The sequence below is a fragment of the Empidonax traillii genome, unplaced genomic scaffold (genome assembly GCF_003031625.1).
Source record: "Empidonax traillii isolate 1590-97213 ecotype Southwest subspecies unplaced genomic scaffold, ASM303162v1 scaffold476:size613836, whole genome shotgun sequence".
NCBI lineage: Eukaryota > Metazoa > Chordata > Aves > Passeriformes > Tyrannidae > Empidonax > Empidonax traillii.
In genome coordinates, this window is record NW_020955669.1 from 280,287 (window position 1) to 299,013 (window position 18,727).

Below are 18,727 nucleotides of genomic sequence, written 5' to 3' on the forward strand. Positions count from 1 at the left end.
GAGACTTGTTTCTTTTGCAGAAGGGGCTCCAGTGCTTCCTCGTGGTGGTGGCATTGCTGTGTGTTCCGTGGATGCTGGTGGCCAAACCCCTGGTCCTTCGCCAGCAGTATTTAAGGAGAAAACACTTGGTGGGTGACCCCCCCCCCCTTATATTTTCCACATGAAAACTAATTTTGGTTGAAAAGCTGTGTTTTCCATCTCGAGCTTGGATACATGGGTTCACACTGCATTGAGAACTGTAAAGTGTTTTTGCATATTCCTGGGCATACAGGCAGGTGGGTGTTAGTGGAGACAGAGTGTTTGCCTGCCTGCTTCCCAGATCTGGATCCAGCATCAAACCCGCTTTTAAAAACCCCGTTATGTTGGTAGTGATCAGAACAGTGTCTCTGGCTTGGGGGCTTTGGCAGCTGGTTTAGGAACAATCTCACTGGCTGCTGAATGCACTTCTGTGCCTGGGCTACTAGGCTGGCAATTTCCCAGTGATGAGAAACAGAGACGGGCTTGGCTCGCAGACTTCTCAGCTATCTTTGTTAAAGCAGTTTGGGTAGTAAAAAACCATAACAACTCTAAGGAAAAACAAACTTCCACAGTCGTGTGAGAGGTGGTCTGCTGGCGTGCTCTGTAGGTTTCCAGCTGCACTGTGGAGTACCTGTGTGTGAGGTGCAGGAACGTGGCACTCGTGCGAGTCCTCCCCGCACGTCGGGCGGAGCTGTGAGGATGTGCAGCGAGTCAAAGATCAGTTCAGTTACGGACACTCCCTCTCCCTTCTCTGACCATCTTTCATCCTCCCATGTCCCCTCCATTCGTCTCCCTTTCTCTTTTTGTTTTTCCTCCTCCTCCCTTTCTCTTCTTCCGTCCACCCCCAGGAGGGGCAGCCCGAGGAGGCCCAGGGCAGCACGAACGCGCAGGCGCTCGAGGCAGCAGCGGCTGCAACAGTGAGTGCTCTTCAAACTCGCCTGATGCATTACAGATGGGAGCTGGCTTTCTGTCTGGTTATCAGGGGAGCATGGAATGTATCTTGAGTATCGTAAGGGAATGGCAAGTGCACCTTTAGGGTGAAAAAAACACTTTCTCTTGGAAAGAGCAAAGTTCAGCCAAATTGATACATTCTGGATGAACACCCGGGCTGGAGGATGATAGCTGCGTGTGCACAGAGACAATTCCTTGCAGGGGTGCTGCTTGAATCCAACATGCAGAGCAGCACAGGAATTCCTGCTACCACATCCCCCCAGGTTAAGTTCCCCCTTTTTTTCCTTTTCTGGCATATTTGCTTAAGATAGGTTAGGATTCTTCTCGGTGCAGCATTTCCGTTTGCATTACACGTTCCCAAACACACAGGTGATGTGATGGCCTCCAGCAACTCTGTGTCAGTAAATCACTAGATTTGTGACACCTCTGCCCTGTACACACTTTGACCTGAAGCTCTTATAAAATGGTTGGGCACAAACAAGCCTCTCAGTGGCAGTTGTTTTGACTTACGTGTCTAAGCCTAGAGACGGCCCTTTCCTGCCAGAGCTTTCTGGTGGGGATTGTGGCAGCCCCCCAGAACTTGGTCCTGCCCCCAGTGCTGCCTATTTCGCCTTGGTTTTAGTTGTGAATGCTGCCTGGCTGACTAGAAAGTGTGAATCTCACTGACTGTGTGAAGCACATCAGGCTCTCCACGTGCCAGAGGTGCCGGAAGGGACGGTTTAGCTGTTTCTCTCGTGACATTTTAATTTCCTCACGGAAATGTCAGGCGTGAAAATGGATCTTTTGTGCATGATCCATCCAGTGTGTGAAGTGCATCTCCATCAGGAAACTGCAAGGGGAGGTCATGTGTGAGGTGTGCTTAGAAGGATCGAGTAAATAATTGGAGTTGTTGGAGCTGTGTTTAGGCTGGATGGTTTACAGGGAATGGATACAAGTCAGGTGCAAGGGAGAAGCTGCAGAAGTGCAAATTCACACAGGCTAGAAATACATAAATAGGGTATTGACATGAGTCATCAGTGACTTCTGATGTTTCAGAGAAGCTGAAAATCCTAATGAAAGCATTGTCTTAGCTGAAAACGTGGGGGTTTCCTTTAATTTATTTCTATTCAGAGTATAAACACCTACCTGATTTGTTTTTAGAAACCTGACAAAATCTTTCATTCACATACGGCGTTTTGGGCAAATTTACAGTTCAGCCTAAAATAAAAGCAGGCTTATAAGAACAAAAGAGGTAAAAGAACTCTGAGCAGCTGTTCTGCAGGTCTGTGCAAGTGTCAGGTCACAGGACCTTCAGCCTCCTTGGTCTGCATGGGCATCCCTGAACTTCTGCAGTCCGGGTGTGGTGGGTCAGCTTGGTCACATCCCATGCCCCAGGTGACCCAGGACAGTGCTGGAACTGGACAGAGGGTTTGTTTCTATTTGTGGTGGTGGAGTTTCCCTCTCTGGGGGTCAGACTCGCAGGGGTCAGGTGGGAACTGCTCCTGGTTTCAATGTTTCGGCTGAGTCTGTGGGTTGTTCTTTTCCCTTTGGAGTCCTGGAGGTGCAGCTGAGGGTCAGATGCTGAATGTCAGAGCAAATGTCTGTAAAAAGAGCTGCTTGCAGCTTCCAAGCAGGGAAGGTCTGGTTTCCCATGTGGTGTTGGTGTGCCTGGGGCTGGTGGGAGTGAGTGAGTGTGTGTTTGTGTCAGTGTGTTCTGCTCTGTGACCTCCTCCAGGACCCAGCAGTGATGTGTCAGTGTTTGGCCAGCCATGCTGGGGAGGACATGAGCTTTTGCATGTCAGAGCCAGCAAATGATCTCTGAGAGATTGTCCTCAGGGTTGTAGTTACACTGTAGAAATGTACCAAAGATTCATTCAGACAGACCTATTTTTTTTTTTTTTCCCCAGCCCCAGCAGGAATCAGCACCTTTCCCATCCGAGCTGGGAAATAGAATTGTACCTGCCTTAACCTGGGCCTTAATACTTAATATTTTGTTTTCCTCTGTGAGCTGCTGCTGCTGCACATGAAGTCATGAGAAACCTGCACTTTTGCACTAAAACCCGAACAACACTTTGCTCTTTCTTTTCTGCATGTGTCAGGGCACGCACAACTTTGGTGGGATCCGGGTGGGCAATGGCCCAACGGAGGAGGATGCTGAGATCATTCAACATGACCAGTTATCTACCCATTCTGAGGAGGGGGAAGAGGTAAGCACCTGAGCATCCTCGCTCTCAGGGCACTGCACTCGGCAGCAGGATGAGCTCGCTGGGACTGAAGTTACTCATTTTTCCGTGCTGTTTGAACAGCAACGTTCCCAGTGAAGTGTTTTCGTAGCAGTTTTTTCACTGACTGTCTCTTGGTCACTCATGGGACTCCAGAAAAAGCAGCATAATTTGCATATCATGGGAGATGGTGGCTCTGTTTGTCCCCATGACGAGGAGCCACTATCTCGGGGGTGTTACCTGCTTCTCCCATGCCCCTGGAAATCCAGGGGCTGTATTTCTGCAGCACTGAAATCTTGCTTATATATATTCATTTTGACTGCTGGGGGTAATATTAATTACTTCCCTTTCCTCTGGGAGAGGAGAAAAGCAATCATCTCACGTAGTTTGGGAGTTTTCTGATGCCTCTGAACGACTGCAGCAGATCCTGCCTCTGTAGTGCATGGGATGTGTTACTGCTTTCCGTGGCGTGTTTAGGAGGGAATTGCTGAATGTGTTCGTGATTAATGTGATCGAGACACTGAACTAAATGTAAATTTGTGTTTTCAAGCCTACAGAGGACGAGGTGGTAAGAGCACAGCAGCTTTGCCTTCATGTGTACCTGGGCCATTTCCCATCGATGTAAAACGTGCTGAATTGAACATGTTATGTCACAGCATCTTGTTTTCAAAAAGATCTTGCTGTTTACGTGTCACAGGCCGTTTTTAATTCATACATGCATACATTAACAGACTTTTAATTACTTCATCTATACAACTTGTCTGTCTGATCCCCTGTCTGCAGGTCATTCCCAGTTACCTGGGAAGCTGCTCAGCTGGAGGTCTGAAACTGAAAAGTTTTCACTTTTGAGCCTCTGGAGAAGTCTCGGTTGCCTTATGTTGTGTCTTTGGTAATTCTGTGCTGCAGTAAACTGTTTTTCCTCAAAAGATCTGCCATGTTAAGGATGGTACTGGTTGACTGAGTGAGCAAATACAGCACAACCAGTCCAGTTTCTTGTAGTTCAGCAGGTGAACTGGGCAGAGGCTTTGTGCAAAAGAGAACTCTCTCAGGCACTCAGGGCTGTGAACAGTCATTGTTTAAACATTCCACATTTCCCACATTCCCAGAGCTGCCTCCCAGCTCGTGGATGCAGGGGCTGGAACTGAAGAACTTCACAGGTCGCATTCTGTGGAGAAAGAATTAAGGCTTTTGACTGCTAATTTAACTGAATTGTTTGAAATATTTATTGCCTTGGATATGCTGGGGGAGAAATAAGAATATAAATAGCTTTGTGTTCGTGCCTAGAGCATTAGTCACTGGATGTATTTAAAACATCATGTTCACTTAAATCTGAGCAGTTTCTGAAGCACGGATTAAATCCAGAATGCAAGGAATGCTTTCCCAAGCTGCAGAATAAGAAACTGCCCTACATGGCAGACTTCCTTGTAAGTTTTTCTTTTATTAATGCAGAAAATTACCAAGACACAGAGACTTCGCCAGTGAACGGTGCACAGATGTGACTTTTTTCAGGATAGCTTCATGCATTGTTTTTGCTTTCAAAAAATGCTCCTGTTGCTTCTTTAGCAAAGGCACACACAGCACAGCTTGGAGCACTGACTCCTTCCCATAGAGGCACCTCTGAGGTACTGGGGAATTCACTCCAACACCATCTTCTGCTGAACAGTCTTTCCCTGGCTAAGCCCGTGGATGGATTTGGAATATCTGACTTCCATGTGCCAGAATGCATAAACAATATTCGAGTCACAGCACTTGCCGTCCTGCAAAACCCGGCGAGACGTTTTGCATTTACAAAAGTGACGTGGCTGAGCCAGGAGCAGACAGTGTCAGCGTGCAGCGTCACACATGGTGTCCTTGGTGATAGCAAGCAGGTTCCCCTGCCCGTGTCCCTGCCTGGCTGGCCCTCGCAGGGCTCCCGGCTCCCCTCACCCTGTGGTTCCCCTTTGCAGTTCGACTTCGGCGACACCGTGGTGTACCAGGCCATCCACACCATCGAGTACTGCCTGGGCTGCATCTCCAACACCGCGTCCTACCTGCGGCTCTGGGCCCTCAGCCTGGCCCACGCGCGTGAGTGTCCCTGCCGGGGCTTGGGTGTGGGTCCGTGGGGCTGTTCCCCCCACGCAGGGGGAGGCAGGAACACCAGGGGCCTCCCAGGGCTCAGCTCTGTGTGTGTGTGAACGAGCAGCGAGCCCCACACAGGGGCTGCCCCCACAGCTCTGCCGAACGGGATGGAGGGAGGGAGCTTGACTTTAGTTTTGGCTTTGCAGCCCCCCCTGTTCCCGCTGACACGAGCCCTCTCTCTCCTGCCCTTTCTCCTGGCAGAGCTCTCGGAGGTGCTCTGGACCATGGTGATCCACATTGGCCTCAGCGTGAGGAGCCTGGGGGGAGGCCTCGGCCTCTTCTTCATCTTTGCTGCTTTTGCCACCCTGACAGTGGCCATTCTGCTGGTCATGGAGGGGCTCTCAGCCTTCCTCCACGCTCTGCGTTTGCACTGGTGAGTCACTGGGACGTCCAGAAACTTGGGGAGCTCTTCATAGGCAGAAAGTAAATGTCACCTGGACCGTGCAGAAAGGCAGAAGGTCTTTAAAAGAGCCAGATTTCAATCCTGTTGGTAGAGCAGTACCTGTCTTGTGATTTGTTGCATAGAAATTGCGGAGAGTAACTGAGCTCTGCTTAAAAATAAGCACTAAAAGGCTAAAACTTTAGGACCTAAGCTTTGAGACTGGGGGGGGGTAGGGAGGCTCTGGGCAGATCAGTGTGCTTGTGGCTTTCAACAGGACTTTCTCATTTTGTCTTTTGGTCTTTTCCCTGGTTCCTGTCTTTGTTGTCCTCCATGTACAGTAGCCACTGACTGCAGTTTCCTTCTCGTGCTCTTATTTGTCATCATAAGACCTTGCCTTGGACAGGAGTGGCTTTGCCTTCTGCCCTCAGGGTGCTGTGGGATGGCAGCGAGTTTTTGCTGGTCTTGCTTTTGGCAGCTGCTTTTGCAGCTCCTTTCCCATGATCACTGAGCTCCTGTGTATGCAGCCAGCAAAGCAGAAGGAATTACTCTGCTCCCAAGTATGGAAAGTGTTCAAGAGCTTTCTCTAATCCATGTTTAAGAGCACTTATTGTTCCACTTCAGATTCCCTGGTTAGTGGACTGGTGGAATCAAAGGAGCAAGTGGGAGTGGGGTTTGCTCAGCCTGAAGTGTAGGGGAGTCTGTGCCTCTGTGGGGTTCAGGCAGCTGCCACCTCCTCAGGCTGCTGATTTCCTGGGGGGTCAGAAGTGCAAAGGGAAGTCCCATGCAGATCACAAGGAATATTCTGTCTTGCTTAAATGGGAAGGAAAGGTTGGGAGCGCTCTCTGAAAGTAGTTTTGTAAGTGCGAAGGGTGCAGTGCCTTTAAAAAAAAAAAAAAAAAAAAGGGGGGTGAAAAAAAAAATCAGCCTTTTTGGACTTTTCCCCTGCTTGTGTGGAAGGAAAACTTTGGCCTTTTGCCCTCTGCATTGGGCAGGCTGGGGGTGTCCTGGCCCTCCTGTGTGTCTGTACCCAGCGGGCTGAGCTGACCCCGGGATCCCGGGGCGAAGCCATCTTGTGCTGAGGGAGCAGGGGGGGCACTGCTGGAAATGGCTGCTGGATGGTGCCTCTGTTTTTCCTGGCATCCAGCCTGAACCCTCCCTAGCAGTCACTCGAGAGCTCCTCTCTGGCTGGACAGAGGGCCCTCACCCTCTTTCCCTGCTGTCACCCCGGGGCCATTGCAGCAGCCACAGCAGGAGCCCCACGGACCCTGCCGGGCACTGAGAGCAGTCCGAGGAGAGCAGAGAGCAGCAGTGCTGTAACTCCACATTTGGAGGGTTTGCTCTGCAATTCCCTGTGGGTTTAGAGGATTTCCAGGGTCTGGCCTCTCCGGGCTGTGGAGCTGCACGGCTGTTTGTGGGGAGCAGCTCTGAGCAGCTGCTCTGGGCAGGCTCCTTTGGCACCCACAGGGATTGACTCAGAGCAGAAAGCATGTTTTTGGGGAGGTACCTGTCTTGTGTTAATAACCACAATCTGCACCTATGGATACGGCTCACAGATACCTGGAACAGGAGGTTATGGTTCAGCCAAGAGGTGGCTGCTCCCATTGCCAGGCTGTTCCTAAAGGGACTTTAAAAAAATCATCTGTAAAATGTGTCACGGGAAGACATGAATCAGTGGAATGGCAAACAGGGAAACAAACCCAGGTGCAGCAGCAGTGGGTACACAGATCACTCCAGCCATGCAGACCAGTGCAGGGCATGGCCTGGCTGCTGAACTGCAGTGCTTATCAAAGTCCTGTTTTCCCCTAAATGTGTTTTTTCAGACTTGCAAACCTATCATGTACACGCTCTGAGAGAAAAATCTGTTCAGGCTCAGAGCCCAAACACCAATTTTAAGGCTCTATTTCAGACTGCGAGTGATCTGCTGAAATGATTTTGTGTTTGCTGTGTTGGTTATCACAGGGAGGCACCTGCAGTTGTTCCAAAGAACACACTGTTCACATTCCTTTTTGCTCCTGAAGCAAAAACAGGGCGTTCCAATGGCAGGTGTTCCCTTTTTAGGAGGATTAAGGGGGGAGTGAGGGTCAAATACAGCTGTCCTGGGAAGAGCAGATGGGATTTTCTGGCTGTGGGAGAACAGTCACCTATCAGGAATTCGAGGTGTGGGTGGTTCAGCCGTCCTGGAAAGGAGGAGGACTTGAGCATGTGTTTTGCTGGTGAGGGAGCGCCAGGTTTTTCCATGTGCTGTGCCTGGCAGTCCCAAACTGGGGAGGTTTACTCTGTGCTTTTTGAGTGTGCATTTTTCGAGCAGGCTGGGTTTTTCAGGGCATTCTGGGGTGGAGGCAGCACCCAGAGTGCTGGGTGTGCATCAGGGCTCCGCTGCAGCTCAGTACCGGTCTGAGCTGTCGTGCTGTCAGCTCCTTTTACTGTAATTCCCCTGAAACAGTTTGCCTTTCCACTTGCTTTTCAGTGATGCAGTTTGACGTGAATGGAGTTTCACATTCAAGCAGCTTTCCCCCTTTTAAGCTAGTCAGCTCTTCTGATGTGAGCCAGCACACACTCTGCCCAAAAGGAGAAGTTTAAAGCTGGATTCAGAGTGCTGCTTCCCTAGAAGTGTGGGCGTGCTGGAGCTGCATCCTGCTCTCAGTCCAGTGAGTGGGAGTGGTAGAGTCCAGCTTTCCACCCACCTGCCAGGGTTTGATTTTCCTTTGTAAAGGTCACAAGCCAGTGCTGGCCAGCAGTGTGGCTGCAGGAGCTGCTGCTCCGAGGGGCAGTGCAGCCTCCTGTCAGGCAGGATGGAATCTCCCACAGGGCCTTTTTGGGAAGGAGTAACTGCAACAGTCTCTGCACGGACACCTCAGTGTGTTCTGACTGTTGGGTGTGCTGGAGGTCACCCCTCTCTCTCAAAGTGTGCCTGGGGTAACACCTGACCCCAGGCTCTGGCACCTGCCTTTAGGAACACAAACACCAAGTGGGAATTTGCAGTTGTGCCAAGTGACAGTCGGGGTTCCTCTTCCACAGCTGCCTCTGCAGCTGCTCCTGCTCGTAGGACTGGAGCTGCCTGGTTTTCCAGTGTGGGTACCCCTGACTCTGTGCAGTTGGAAAATCCACAGAACTACGGTCTGACAAACACTGGCACTAATTTTTAATGGAAAAAGCTGCAGAGCAATGCTGCCAGAGAGCTCCTGATCTGGTTGCTGACAGTGCTCACTGTCTGTAATTCCTCTGCAGACCTTGGTCACTGATGGGAGACACACAGAGAGTTTAGCAATAAACTGGGACATGTGACAGGCAGAGCCTGGGGACAGTAGTGCCTCGTGCTGGGTTCTGGACGTTCCTGGAGACAACTGGAGAAAACCCCACTGACTGTTTATGCTGTGATTATTTGGTTAAATACGCTTTTCTCACTAGTTCTCTAACCTTAGAGCAGCCTCTCCTCCAGCATCGGGCCTCCAGTTGTGTAGCAGTGTCCAAAGGGAGTGTTTGGATGTCAGGGCCAGCTGGAACTATGAATCATCAGGGTTAAAATTTCAGTTACAGTGGGTTTGGGTGACTCAGATACCCAACCCTCTGCCTCTCGTTTCCCTTTGCTTACAGAACAGTTATTTAGTCACAGGATATTTATGGAGATTATCAGGGTTCCTGAAAAACTGGAGCAGGTTGGCGAGGAGCCCTTCCTCCCACACGGAAAATCCTGCTCATCCTGGGGATCCCTTGGCCTATGAGGCAGCAGCAGATACAAGATAAAGCTGGTTTTTTTTTCTGAGCATTTCCCTCCTGGGCTCTGTGGGGAAAACACTTTTTGCCAGCTAAATCCAGCAGCTCTGGAGTTTGCCATGGGGAAAAATAATTCAAGTTTGTCTTTTTATTGCTGCGTAAAAATCCTTCTCCCCATCTGTGTTAAATGCCCCCCAGTTTGCCGTCACTTACTGCCCACAGAGACTTTGTTTTCCAGCGGATCATGTAAAGTGTCTGTGGAGCCCAAGCTTGTTTTTGCTGGGAATCAGGGGATTAGTTTTCCCTGTCCCTATTTGGCTGTCGCTGACCATTGGGCAGTTCTCTGGAATAATTCTTTTTTTTTTTTTTTTTTACCCGAGTTCATTAGGGGCGGCAGCAGCAAATGGGGCCGTGCTAATGCTGGGCTGGAGCCAGCAGGCACATCCCAGCACGAAGTGCCTGTGGGGGGGATGAACCAAATGTGCCACAGGGAATAAACAGCAGCGGCTGGTGGGGGAGCCTGAGCTCAGCGTCACGCGGCCGAGGCTTGTGCTCACAGGAAAGGGAACTTCAGCAATTAGCTGGTGTAGAAAATGCTGTGTGCTCGCTGTGCTTCCTGGGGCACCACAGTCGGGGTGGGTTTCCCGGTTCTCTTGCCCTTATGTTGATTTAAGTCCATGGACAGTTCTCTGCCCCGCACAGAAACATCACACACAGGTAGGAGGTTTATCCCAAAAGGTACATTATATTATAACGCCTCTTTTTCTCTTTATAGCTTTATTTTTTTATAGCCAGTAATCGTACTTCTAACAGAGTTCTTGCTAACAGAGTTCTTGCTAGCTGCTCTTATTGAGAGCTGCCTTTTTAGTAAGCGATTGCTCTTCCCTCTCTTGCAGGATCGAGTTCCAGAACAAGTTCTACACTGGTACTGGGTTCAAGTTTCTCCCTTTCTCCTTTGACACCATCCGTGAGGGGAGGTTTGATGACTGAGCCCTCCGCCTCCACTCCAGCAGTGTTAAACACCGTGTGTGTGAATGTGTGTGTGTGTGTGTGTGTATGACTGACCCTCCCAAAACCATATGTGTGATTTTCCCTCTCTTCCCTGCGTGTCTGAGTCGTGTGTAACCCCCCCATAGTGACAATAACTTATTGCAGCACTCTTGAGCGTTACCATGGCATCCCAAAGCCACGAGCTTTGATGCTCTGGGGTAACGAGTGACACTGGATCACAGAAGTTTTTTTTGTTCCTTATGTTTACTCTTGAAGATACCAAGTGCATGATGTGTCTGTTTGGTGTGCAGTTGTGTGCTCCCTGTGTCGTGCATTCCCTGGCAGCTGATCAGCGCAGAAGAGAAATGTAGCTCTGCTGAGGGGGCAAACCCAGCACGTGGAGAAAAGACCTAAGAACCTCAGCTCCTGAAGAGCGAGGGCTGCTCCCCCTCACGTTGCTGGAGGCTGTGGTGGGGTTTCTGGTTTAAAGCTCGAGGTTGCAGAGTCCTCGAGGCACGTTGGGTAGTGCCTGTACGGGCTTGGCATTGGTGGGGGCAGCTTTTGCACTGGTGGAGGGACCAGTGGCTTACACTGTCCGGTGCACTCAAGGTCTGAGGAGCCCTTTAAGGGGGAGCAGAGGCTCAGGGAGGTCTCAGTGGTGTGCCCCTGCAGTGGCTGTTGCTTTCTCTCCTGCCTGAGCTGTCAGTAATTCCTTGCCCTCCTCAACTCGATGTAGCTGTAGCAGCAGTGGGGTGTTAGTGCTGTGTGCGACCATCGTATTTAATTCTCACAGTGGAGCTGAGTATTTGTATTTGAACAGATTAGAACAGAAATGAGAATGGTTAACCTGGAAGCGAGGAGGAAATGCCTCAAGGTACTGGGCTGCCTAAAATTAGGTGAGAAAGGTACATATGCACTGCATGCTGCAAAGTGTGCAGGGCACAGGGACCTTCGTGCTGCACCTGGGCAGCCCCTGGGTGCTCACTGGGGTGTGTTTACAGAGGTGATTGGAGATTGAAGGGTGAAATCAAAGCAGAGCTGCAGATAGAGCAGTGACACAAGTCCCGCTGTGTCCTGCTGCCCGGATGAAACGCTGACAGTTGCTGAGAGTCACTGTATAAATTAAATGAACTGCCCAACATGTGCTTGGTCTGTTTTCTGCTTCCTCTGCACTCACTGAGGGGGTTCCTGGGCAGCCCCTCATCCCTGACTGACACTGGGCAGAGCCCCAAAAGCTGCTGGGGGCATCTGGGACCTTCAGTGTTCCTGCCTAGGATCCGTGTTACATCCACGGCCAGAACCAGGGGTGGGCAGGGCTGGTTTGTACAGCGAGACTGGCATGACCGTGCCCGGACTGCAATGTCTCTCCACTTATGGAGCCCCAGCGACATCCTGAGTGAAGACCTGGCTGGGGCCCTTTGTCCCGGGGCCTTCTGCCCACCCCGATAAACCCCATAACTGGGTGGAACGAGGAGTTGTGCAGGAGGAAAAGCTCCATTTTGATTAACGGGTGCTGTGGGTGCTCTTGACGGGGAGTGGGGCTACAGGGTCTGCATGCTCGGGGCTGTGCCCTGCTCCTGGCCCCCACAGCCCCAGGGACCCCCCGCTTTCCCCGGGGGGGCCGTGTTTACTCAGGCCCTTCCTGCAGCAGGGCTTTTTCCACATGTGCGGGAGCAGCGGAAGGGAGGGTTCTGCTGAAGTCGGTGTGTTTCCCGTCTCCTGATGTCCCGGCAGGGCAGGAGCTGCGCTGCATTTCCCCCCCAGCGTCCCGCTCCCCTCGGACGACGGGCCGGCTCCCCCCCCCCCGTCCCGGGGGATGCTCTCCCACCGCTATGGGTACCAGCGGTCCTGGGGGATGCTCTCCTCTTTCACCCGCTCCTCCGCGCTCTTGCACCACTCCCGAGCGCAATCACAATATTTCTGCCCGTTTCCATGGCTCCGGGGACACAGGGCAGCCCTGGGGGCTCCCGTGGGCTGTACTGGGGATGTTCGGGGAGCCCCGAGCTCTGTCCTGGCAATGCCCACGAATGGCCCTGGAGCCGAGAGAGACCCTGGCAGCCCGAGCCTGCTCCCGCCCCTCTCCCCGGCGGGGCTCCCTCCCGCCGGTCCGGCCCGGGCCCCTCGGGGTGGAGGGGGAGGCCGGGCCCGGGGCGTTCCCCTGCCCGGGGCACCGGCGGCGCCCCCTGCCCGGTCTCGCAGCGCCCCCGCCCGGCCGGAGCGGGGCCCGGGCTGGCGGATGCTCCGGGACCGCCGTTTGCCCCAGGGGCGGGGAACCCTCACGGGTGGGAAACGCGAAATGTCCGGAGCTGCCGGTGCCAGACTCGCCCCGGCGGGAGTCTCGTCCCGCGGGGGTCCCCCTGAGCGGGCGGGGAAGGGGTTGCGGTGGTCCCGGGGCACAGGCAGCGCCTGTCCCCAGCCCCGGCCCGGTGAGTCCCCGCTCCGAGGGGCCGGAGCCCGCCCACTGAAGCCACCCCACCCCGCTCCCGGTTCAGGCCCGGCCCCCGCCGGGACCGCCCAGCGCGGCGGGGCCGGGAGAAGCGGGACGGTACCGGGAGAGGCGGGGCCTGGCGAAGGGGCAGGAAGCGGCGATGGCAGCGCGGAGGGGACCGGGACCGGGGCTGGCGTTGGCGCTGCCATTCCTGCTCCTGCTGGCGGCGGCGCGGGCGGGGGACCCGCGGCAGGAGGCGGCGGTGCGGGCGCTGGCGCGGCGCCTGCTCGGCCCGCGGGCCTCCGCCGTGTCGCTGTCGGTGGAGCCGGCGCTGGCGGCGGGCGGGCCCGACGCGTACCGGCTGTGGTCGCCGCCCGGCGCCGCCGTGGCCGTGTCCGTGACGGGTTCCAGCGGCGTGGCGGCGGCCGCCGGCCTCTACCGCTACCTGCGCGACTTCTGCGGCTGCCACCTGTCGTGGTCCGGGGCTCAGCTCCGCCTGCCCGACCCGCTGCCGCGGCTGCGGGCCGAGATCCGCGCCGCCGCCCCCGGCAGGTAACGGCAGGTAACGGGGCCGCGCGGAGCCGCTCACGCCTCGTTAGCGCGGGACAAGGCGCCGTTATGTAACGGGGGCCCCGGGGGCGCGGGGCGGCCCGGGCGCAGCCTCCGCCGCTCCCGCAGGTACCGCTACTACCAGAACGTGTGCGCCCAGAGCTACTCCTTCGCCTGGTGGGACTGGGCGCGCTGGGAGCGGGAGATCGATTGGATGGCGCTGAGCGGCATCAACCTGGCGCCGGCCTTCGCTGGGCAGGAGGCAGTGTGGCAGCGGGTGAGGAGCGGGGCCGGGAGGGCGGCGGGGACCGGGAGACGCCGGGACCGGCTGACCCCCGGCGCCCGGCGCAGGTTTACCACAACCTGGGGCTGAACCAGTCGGAGATCGACAAGTACTTCACAGGCCCCGCGTTCCTGGCCTGGAACCGGATGGGGAACCTCCGCCGCTGGGCCGGACCGCTGCCGCCCTCCTGGCACCTCAAACAGCTTTACCTGCAGGTACCGGGGCGGCCATGCCCGTCCGGGGCAGACCCCTGACACCCCCTGCCCTGGGCGTGCTCACGAAGCCTCGGGGACCCCCGTGTCCCTGCCCGAGCTCCAGCAGCTCTTGGAGCCCCTCGCGGGGGAGGCGTGGGCTCCTCTCTCCCTGCTCTCTCCCTCCTTCTCTCTCCCAGTACCGGATCGTGGAGCGGATGCGCTCGCTGGGGATGACCACAGTGCTGCCAGCCTTCGCGGGCCATGTGCCACAGGGGATCCTTCGGTAGGTGCTGCCCTCGCCCTGCCCTGGGCCATTTCCAGGGTCACATCTTTGGCATAACAGCCCCTACGACACCTCCCACCTGCAGCTTCCCCCAAGAGGATGCACTGTCCCTGCAGGGGCACAGTGCTCCTGTCCTGCCCTGCTCCTGATCCCCATCTCTGCCCTCTGCTGCAGGGTCTTCCCACGCGTGAATGCCACTCGCCTGGGGGGCTGGAGCCACTTCGACTGCACCTACTCGTGTATCTACCTGCTGGACCCGGAGGACTCCATGTTCCAGGTGATCGGGACCCTCTTCCTGAAGGAGCTGATCAAGGAGTTTGGCACAGACCACGTCTACAGCGCTGATGTCTTCAATGAGATGACCCCCCTCTCCTCTGACCCTGCCTATCTCTCGAGGGTCAGCAATGCTGTCTTCAGGTCGATGACAGGAGGTGGGTCAGTGTGTGATGCTGGCCTGGCCGTGAGGCTCCAGGTGGGATAACTGGGGCTGGGGAAGGAGGCTTTGGGCCCCATGCAAGCGCTGAGCTGCCTGTGCTCGACAGACCCTGTTGGTGCCAGACCCTCAAAGCCCCTTCCACAAGGGGTGGTTGGTGGCCCCAGGGCCTCCTGGGACACCTGTGGGCCCTGCCTGGGTGGGACCTCACCCTGTGCTCCTCCATCCACAGCTGACCCCAAGGCGCTGTGGCTGATGCAGGGATGGCTCTTCCAGCACCAGCCAGACTTCTGGCACCCGGCACAGGTGCGGGCCCTCCTGCACGGAGTGCCCCTCGGCAGGATGATTGTTCTTGACCTCTTTGCTGAGTCCAAACCTGTCTACCAGTGGACAGAGTCCTTCTACGGGCAACCCTTCATCTGGTGCATGCTGCACAACTTCGGGGGCAACCACGGCCTCTTCGGCACCGTGGAGGCCATCAACCACGGCCCCTTCGTGGCTCGGCGCTTCCCCAACTCCACCATGGTGGGCACAGGGCTGGTGCCTGAGGGCATCGAGCAGAACGACATGGTGTACGAGCTGATGAACGAGCTGGGCTGGCGGCAGGAGCCCCTCAACCTCCCCAGCTGGGTGTCCCGCTACGCCGAGCGCCGCTACGGCGCCCCAAACGCTGCCGCGGCCGCTGCCTGGCGCCTGCTCCTCCGCAGCGTCTACAACTGCACCGGCGTCTGCGTCAACCACAACCGCAGCCCGCTGGTGCGCCGGCCCTCGCTGCACATGGACACGGAGCTCTGGTACAACGCCAGCGATGTGTACGAGGCCTGGCGCCTGCTGCTGAGCGCCAGCGCCGAGCTGGGCTCCAGCCCCACCTTCCGCTACGACCTGGTGGACGTGACGCGGCAGGCGGCCCAGCAGCTGGTGAGCAACTACTACCTGGACATCCGCGGCGCCTTCCAGAGCCACGCGCTGCCGGAGCTGCTGACGGCCGGCGGCGTGCTGGTGTACGACCTGCTGCCCGAGCTGGACAGCCTCCTCTCCAGCCACAGCCTCTTCCTGCTCGGCCGCTGGCTGGAGAGCGCCCGCGCCATGGCCACCAGTGACCGGGAGGCAGAGCAGTACGAGCTGAACGCCCGGAACCAGGTGACGCTCTGGGGGCCCAGTGGGAACATCCTGGACTACGCCAACAAGCAGCTGGGGGGGCTGGTGCTGGACTACTACGGTGTGCGCTGGAGCCTCTTCGTCTCTGTGCTGGTGGAAAGCCTCAACTCGGGCCGCCCCTTCCACCAGGACGAGTTCAACCAGGCTGTCTTCCAAGTGGAGAGAGGATTCGTCTACAACAGGAAGCGCTACCCGGCCGTGCCAGCTGGGGACACGCTGGAGATCTCCAGGAAGCTGTTCCTCAAATACTACCCCAGTGCCATGAGGCGCAGCCAGGCTCGGCTGGCATGACTTTGGACTGAGCCTCTGGAGCCTCCCCCAGGAAGGGAGAGCAGAACCCTCATGCCCTCCTGATCCAGGCTCCTGCAACTCCTCACCTGGTGGCTGCATCCTGGTTGTACTGGAAGGGGTGCACCAGCCCCGGTGGCACCCAGCCAGCCTGGACCCTTTGTTTCTCCTGTGTAGGCAGGACGTTCCCTGATGGGGGCTGGCAGATGGATGGGGGGCAGACTGTGCCCCAGGGACACATCCTGCACTGTGCTCTGTGCCCAGCCCTGCCTGTCTGCCCTGAGCCTATCCCCTGGAAAGCTGGGCTGCCCCAGTGCTCCCAGCTGGAAGCTTGAGGAGATTCTGCAGAGGGTCAGGACAAACGTGTCCCTGCAGTGGGGCCCTGGCTGGCTCGCAGGGGCAGCGATGGTGGAGAAGCAGGGAGGTGGCAGTGATGTAGGGGCAGAGCATCCCTGGACCCCAGTGCCTGCAGGGACCCATTACTTGCACAGCCCTGCCCCTGTTTGGTGCCTTCTGTATCATAAAAGACTTAGTGGCATTTCCTGGAGCATTGCTGGGGCCGTGCTCCATCAGGATGGGGTTTTTGAGGCCTTTTCTCCAGCTGGAGCTCAGGCAGAGCCTGGCTGTGGAGCAAATAAAGACTCTTTTCTCCTAGCTCGTCTCCCCAGTGCAGGACTGTGTGGAACACAAGGGGTAGAGGAGCAGCTTGGCTCTAAGCCCACATAGCGGGAACAGTGCGCTGCCAGACAAGTCCTGGCAGCTGGAGCGCCTGGCACGGCACAGGGTGGCTGGTGCGGATTCCCCGGGGCTGCGGCTCCCCTTGTGCCCCAGAGCCTCCCCCCACAAGGGTCGTTATCGCAGCACCTGCGAGAGCATCAAGGCGCAGGGAGCCCCAGGCACGCACAGGGCGGTCGGTGGAGGGGCCTTGAGATAAGGCAGCAGACACAACAATGTGAGGTGGGGTGGGGGGACCCTCCTCCCAGCCCTCATAAGCAGCATGGCCCCCTCGGCCAGCACTGTGGGCCATGGAGAGAACCACGGTGCTGATCACGGGCTGCTCCTCGGGCATTGGGCTGGGACTGGCCGCTCGCCTGGCGGCCGACAGCGCTCACCGGTTCAAAGGTAAAGGGACAGCGCTGACCCCGGGGGCTCCAGCACCCCTGGGGGTCTCCAGGCTGGGCCAGGCAGCACCTCAACAAGGACAGACAGTGCCTGGGGGTGGGCTGGGGTCAGCCCTGGGGGGGTGGGCTCTGTGGCCTTGCTGCCCGTGGCCGCACTCTCTCCCCAGTTTACGCCACCATGCGCGACCTGGCCAAGGGCGAGCGGCTGCTGGAGCACCTGGGCAGCCGCTGCCCTGACACGCTGGAGCTCCTGCAGCTCGATGTCACCGACCCGCACTCGCTGGCAGCTGCTGCGCAGCGGGTGCAGGAGCAGCGCCTGGACGTGTTGGGTATGACTCTTGCTGTTGTCCCTGCTGTCCCTTGGGTGGCTGAGGGGGACATCTCCAGGGTCACAGCCCTTCCAGAATATGTAGATGCCAAATCACAGGAGATGCCAGCAGTCCTGGGGCTGGGATGGGATGTGTTCAGCAGGGGAGGGGTGCAGGAGATGGGTTTGGGGGTGCCAAGGAGCCATCAGCAGGAAAAGGCCCCCCCATTCCTGCCTTCTGGCACTCAGTGGTCTGTGGGGGCTGCAGTGCCCAGCTGACTGCACCATGCCCAGCAGTCTGCAACGCGGGGGTGGGACTGATGGGACCCCTGGAGACCTGCTCTGACCAGGCCATGAAAACCCTCTTCGATGTGAACTTCTTTGGGGCCGTCCGCACCATCCAGGCATTCCTGCCTGCCATGAAGCGCCGCAGGGCCGGGCGGATCATTGTTTCCAGCAGCATCGGGGGGCTGCAAGGTGGGACCTTTCCCCCGGCACCCTGGGGCATGGGGAGCCGCAGGGAAGAACCCCAGTGCTCAGAGTGCGGCTCTGCCCCAGGGCTACCCTTCAATGCCGTGTACTGCGCCAGCAAGTTTGCGGTGGAGGGGCTGTGCGAGAGCCTGGCCATCGTCCTGCGTCCCTTCAACATCCAGTGAGTGCCGGCGGTGCCGCGGGGGCTGGATCCTGCCGACCACCCACCGGGACGGGGAGATGCCAGGGCTGGGAATGCGGTGTCGTCTCACGCCCTCCTTCCCGCAGCGTGACACTGGTGGAGTGCGGGCCCGTCCACACCAGCTTCCTGGCCAACCTACAGTACCCGGACCCCGAGGGCAGCGAGCTGCAGGGCCTGGACGCCGAGACGCGGGGGCTGTACCGCCGGTACCTGCGGCACTGCCAGAGCCTGTTCCGCGACGCGGCCCAGGAGGTGGAGGAGGTCCTGCCGGTGAGTCCGCGCGGGACGGGGGTGGTCGTGGAGCCGCGCTGGGGATGGCTCTGACCCCTCTGCGATGCCAGGTGTTCCTGGAGGCCATCGTCAGCCTCTGCCCACCCCTGCGCTGCGCCAGCACCCAGCTCCTCGCCCCTCTCTGGCGCCTGCGGCTCGGCAGCCCCGACGGCTCCGCGTACGTCAGCGCCATGCACGACTTCGTGTTCGGCGGCAGCGAAGTCGGCGGGGACCGACCCTGAGCGGAGCTGGGTCGGGCTCTGTGCGGGCTCCGTCCTGCCGTGTCCCCAATAAAGCCCTTTTGCAGTCGCACAGCTCCGGCTCCGTTCCCTGTCTCCCAGTCCCGGCCGAGCGGGGCCGTGCCGG

At 57.1% G+C, this 18,727-nt stretch overlaps 3 protein-coding genes across 10 annotated transcripts in view; all 3 read left to right on the forward strand.

Moving 5' to 3' along the window:
* ATP6V0A1 (ATPase H+ transporting V0 subunit a1) overlaps positions 1–18,727 on the forward strand; it is a 33,922-nt gene that overhangs the window by 14,278 nt on the left and 917 nt on the right. For 3 of the 8 annotated variants that reach the window (XM_027896015.1, XM_027896014.1, XM_027896017.1), the window contains 6 exons: positions 21–128; positions 3,048–3,155; positions 3,721–3,738; positions 5,117–5,234; positions 5,490–5,661; positions 10,281–10,667. In XM_027896015.1, the coding sequence (XP_027751816.1) occupies positions 21–128; positions 3,048–3,155; positions 3,721–3,738; positions 5,117–5,234; positions 5,490–5,661; positions 10,281–10,374 (618 nt within the window). In that variant the 3' untranslated portion in view covers positions 10,375–10,667. Of the gene's footprint in view, positions 1–20; positions 129–866; positions 936–3,047; positions 3,156–3,720; positions 3,739–5,116; positions 5,235–5,489; positions 5,662–10,280; positions 10,668–18,727 lie in introns of those variants that run through there. The other 5 variants (XM_027896016.1, XM_027896018.1, XM_027896020.1 and 2 more) reach the window with 4 other exon arrangements.
* Positions 12,671–16,644, forward strand: NAGLU (N-acetyl-alpha-glucosaminidase). Its single transcript, XM_027895999.1, is given in 7 exon segments — positions 12,671–13,039; positions 13,041–13,354; positions 13,481–13,628; positions 13,703–13,849; positions 14,026–14,111; positions 14,286–14,542; positions 14,777–16,644. Coding segments are annotated over 7 exon segments (2,538 nt in total). The 3' UTR covers positions 15,994–16,644.
* Positions 16,722–18,603, forward strand: HSD17B1 (hydroxysteroid 17-beta dehydrogenase 1). Its single transcript, XM_027896028.1, has 6 exons — positions 16,722–17,112; positions 17,279–17,440; positions 17,716–17,895; positions 17,977–18,070; positions 18,178–18,361; positions 18,433–18,603. Exons 1-6 carry the CDS (start codon positions 17,016–17,018, stop codon positions 18,601–18,603), a joined length of 888 nt encoding a protein of 295 aa, XP_027751829.1. The 5' UTR covers positions 16,722–17,015.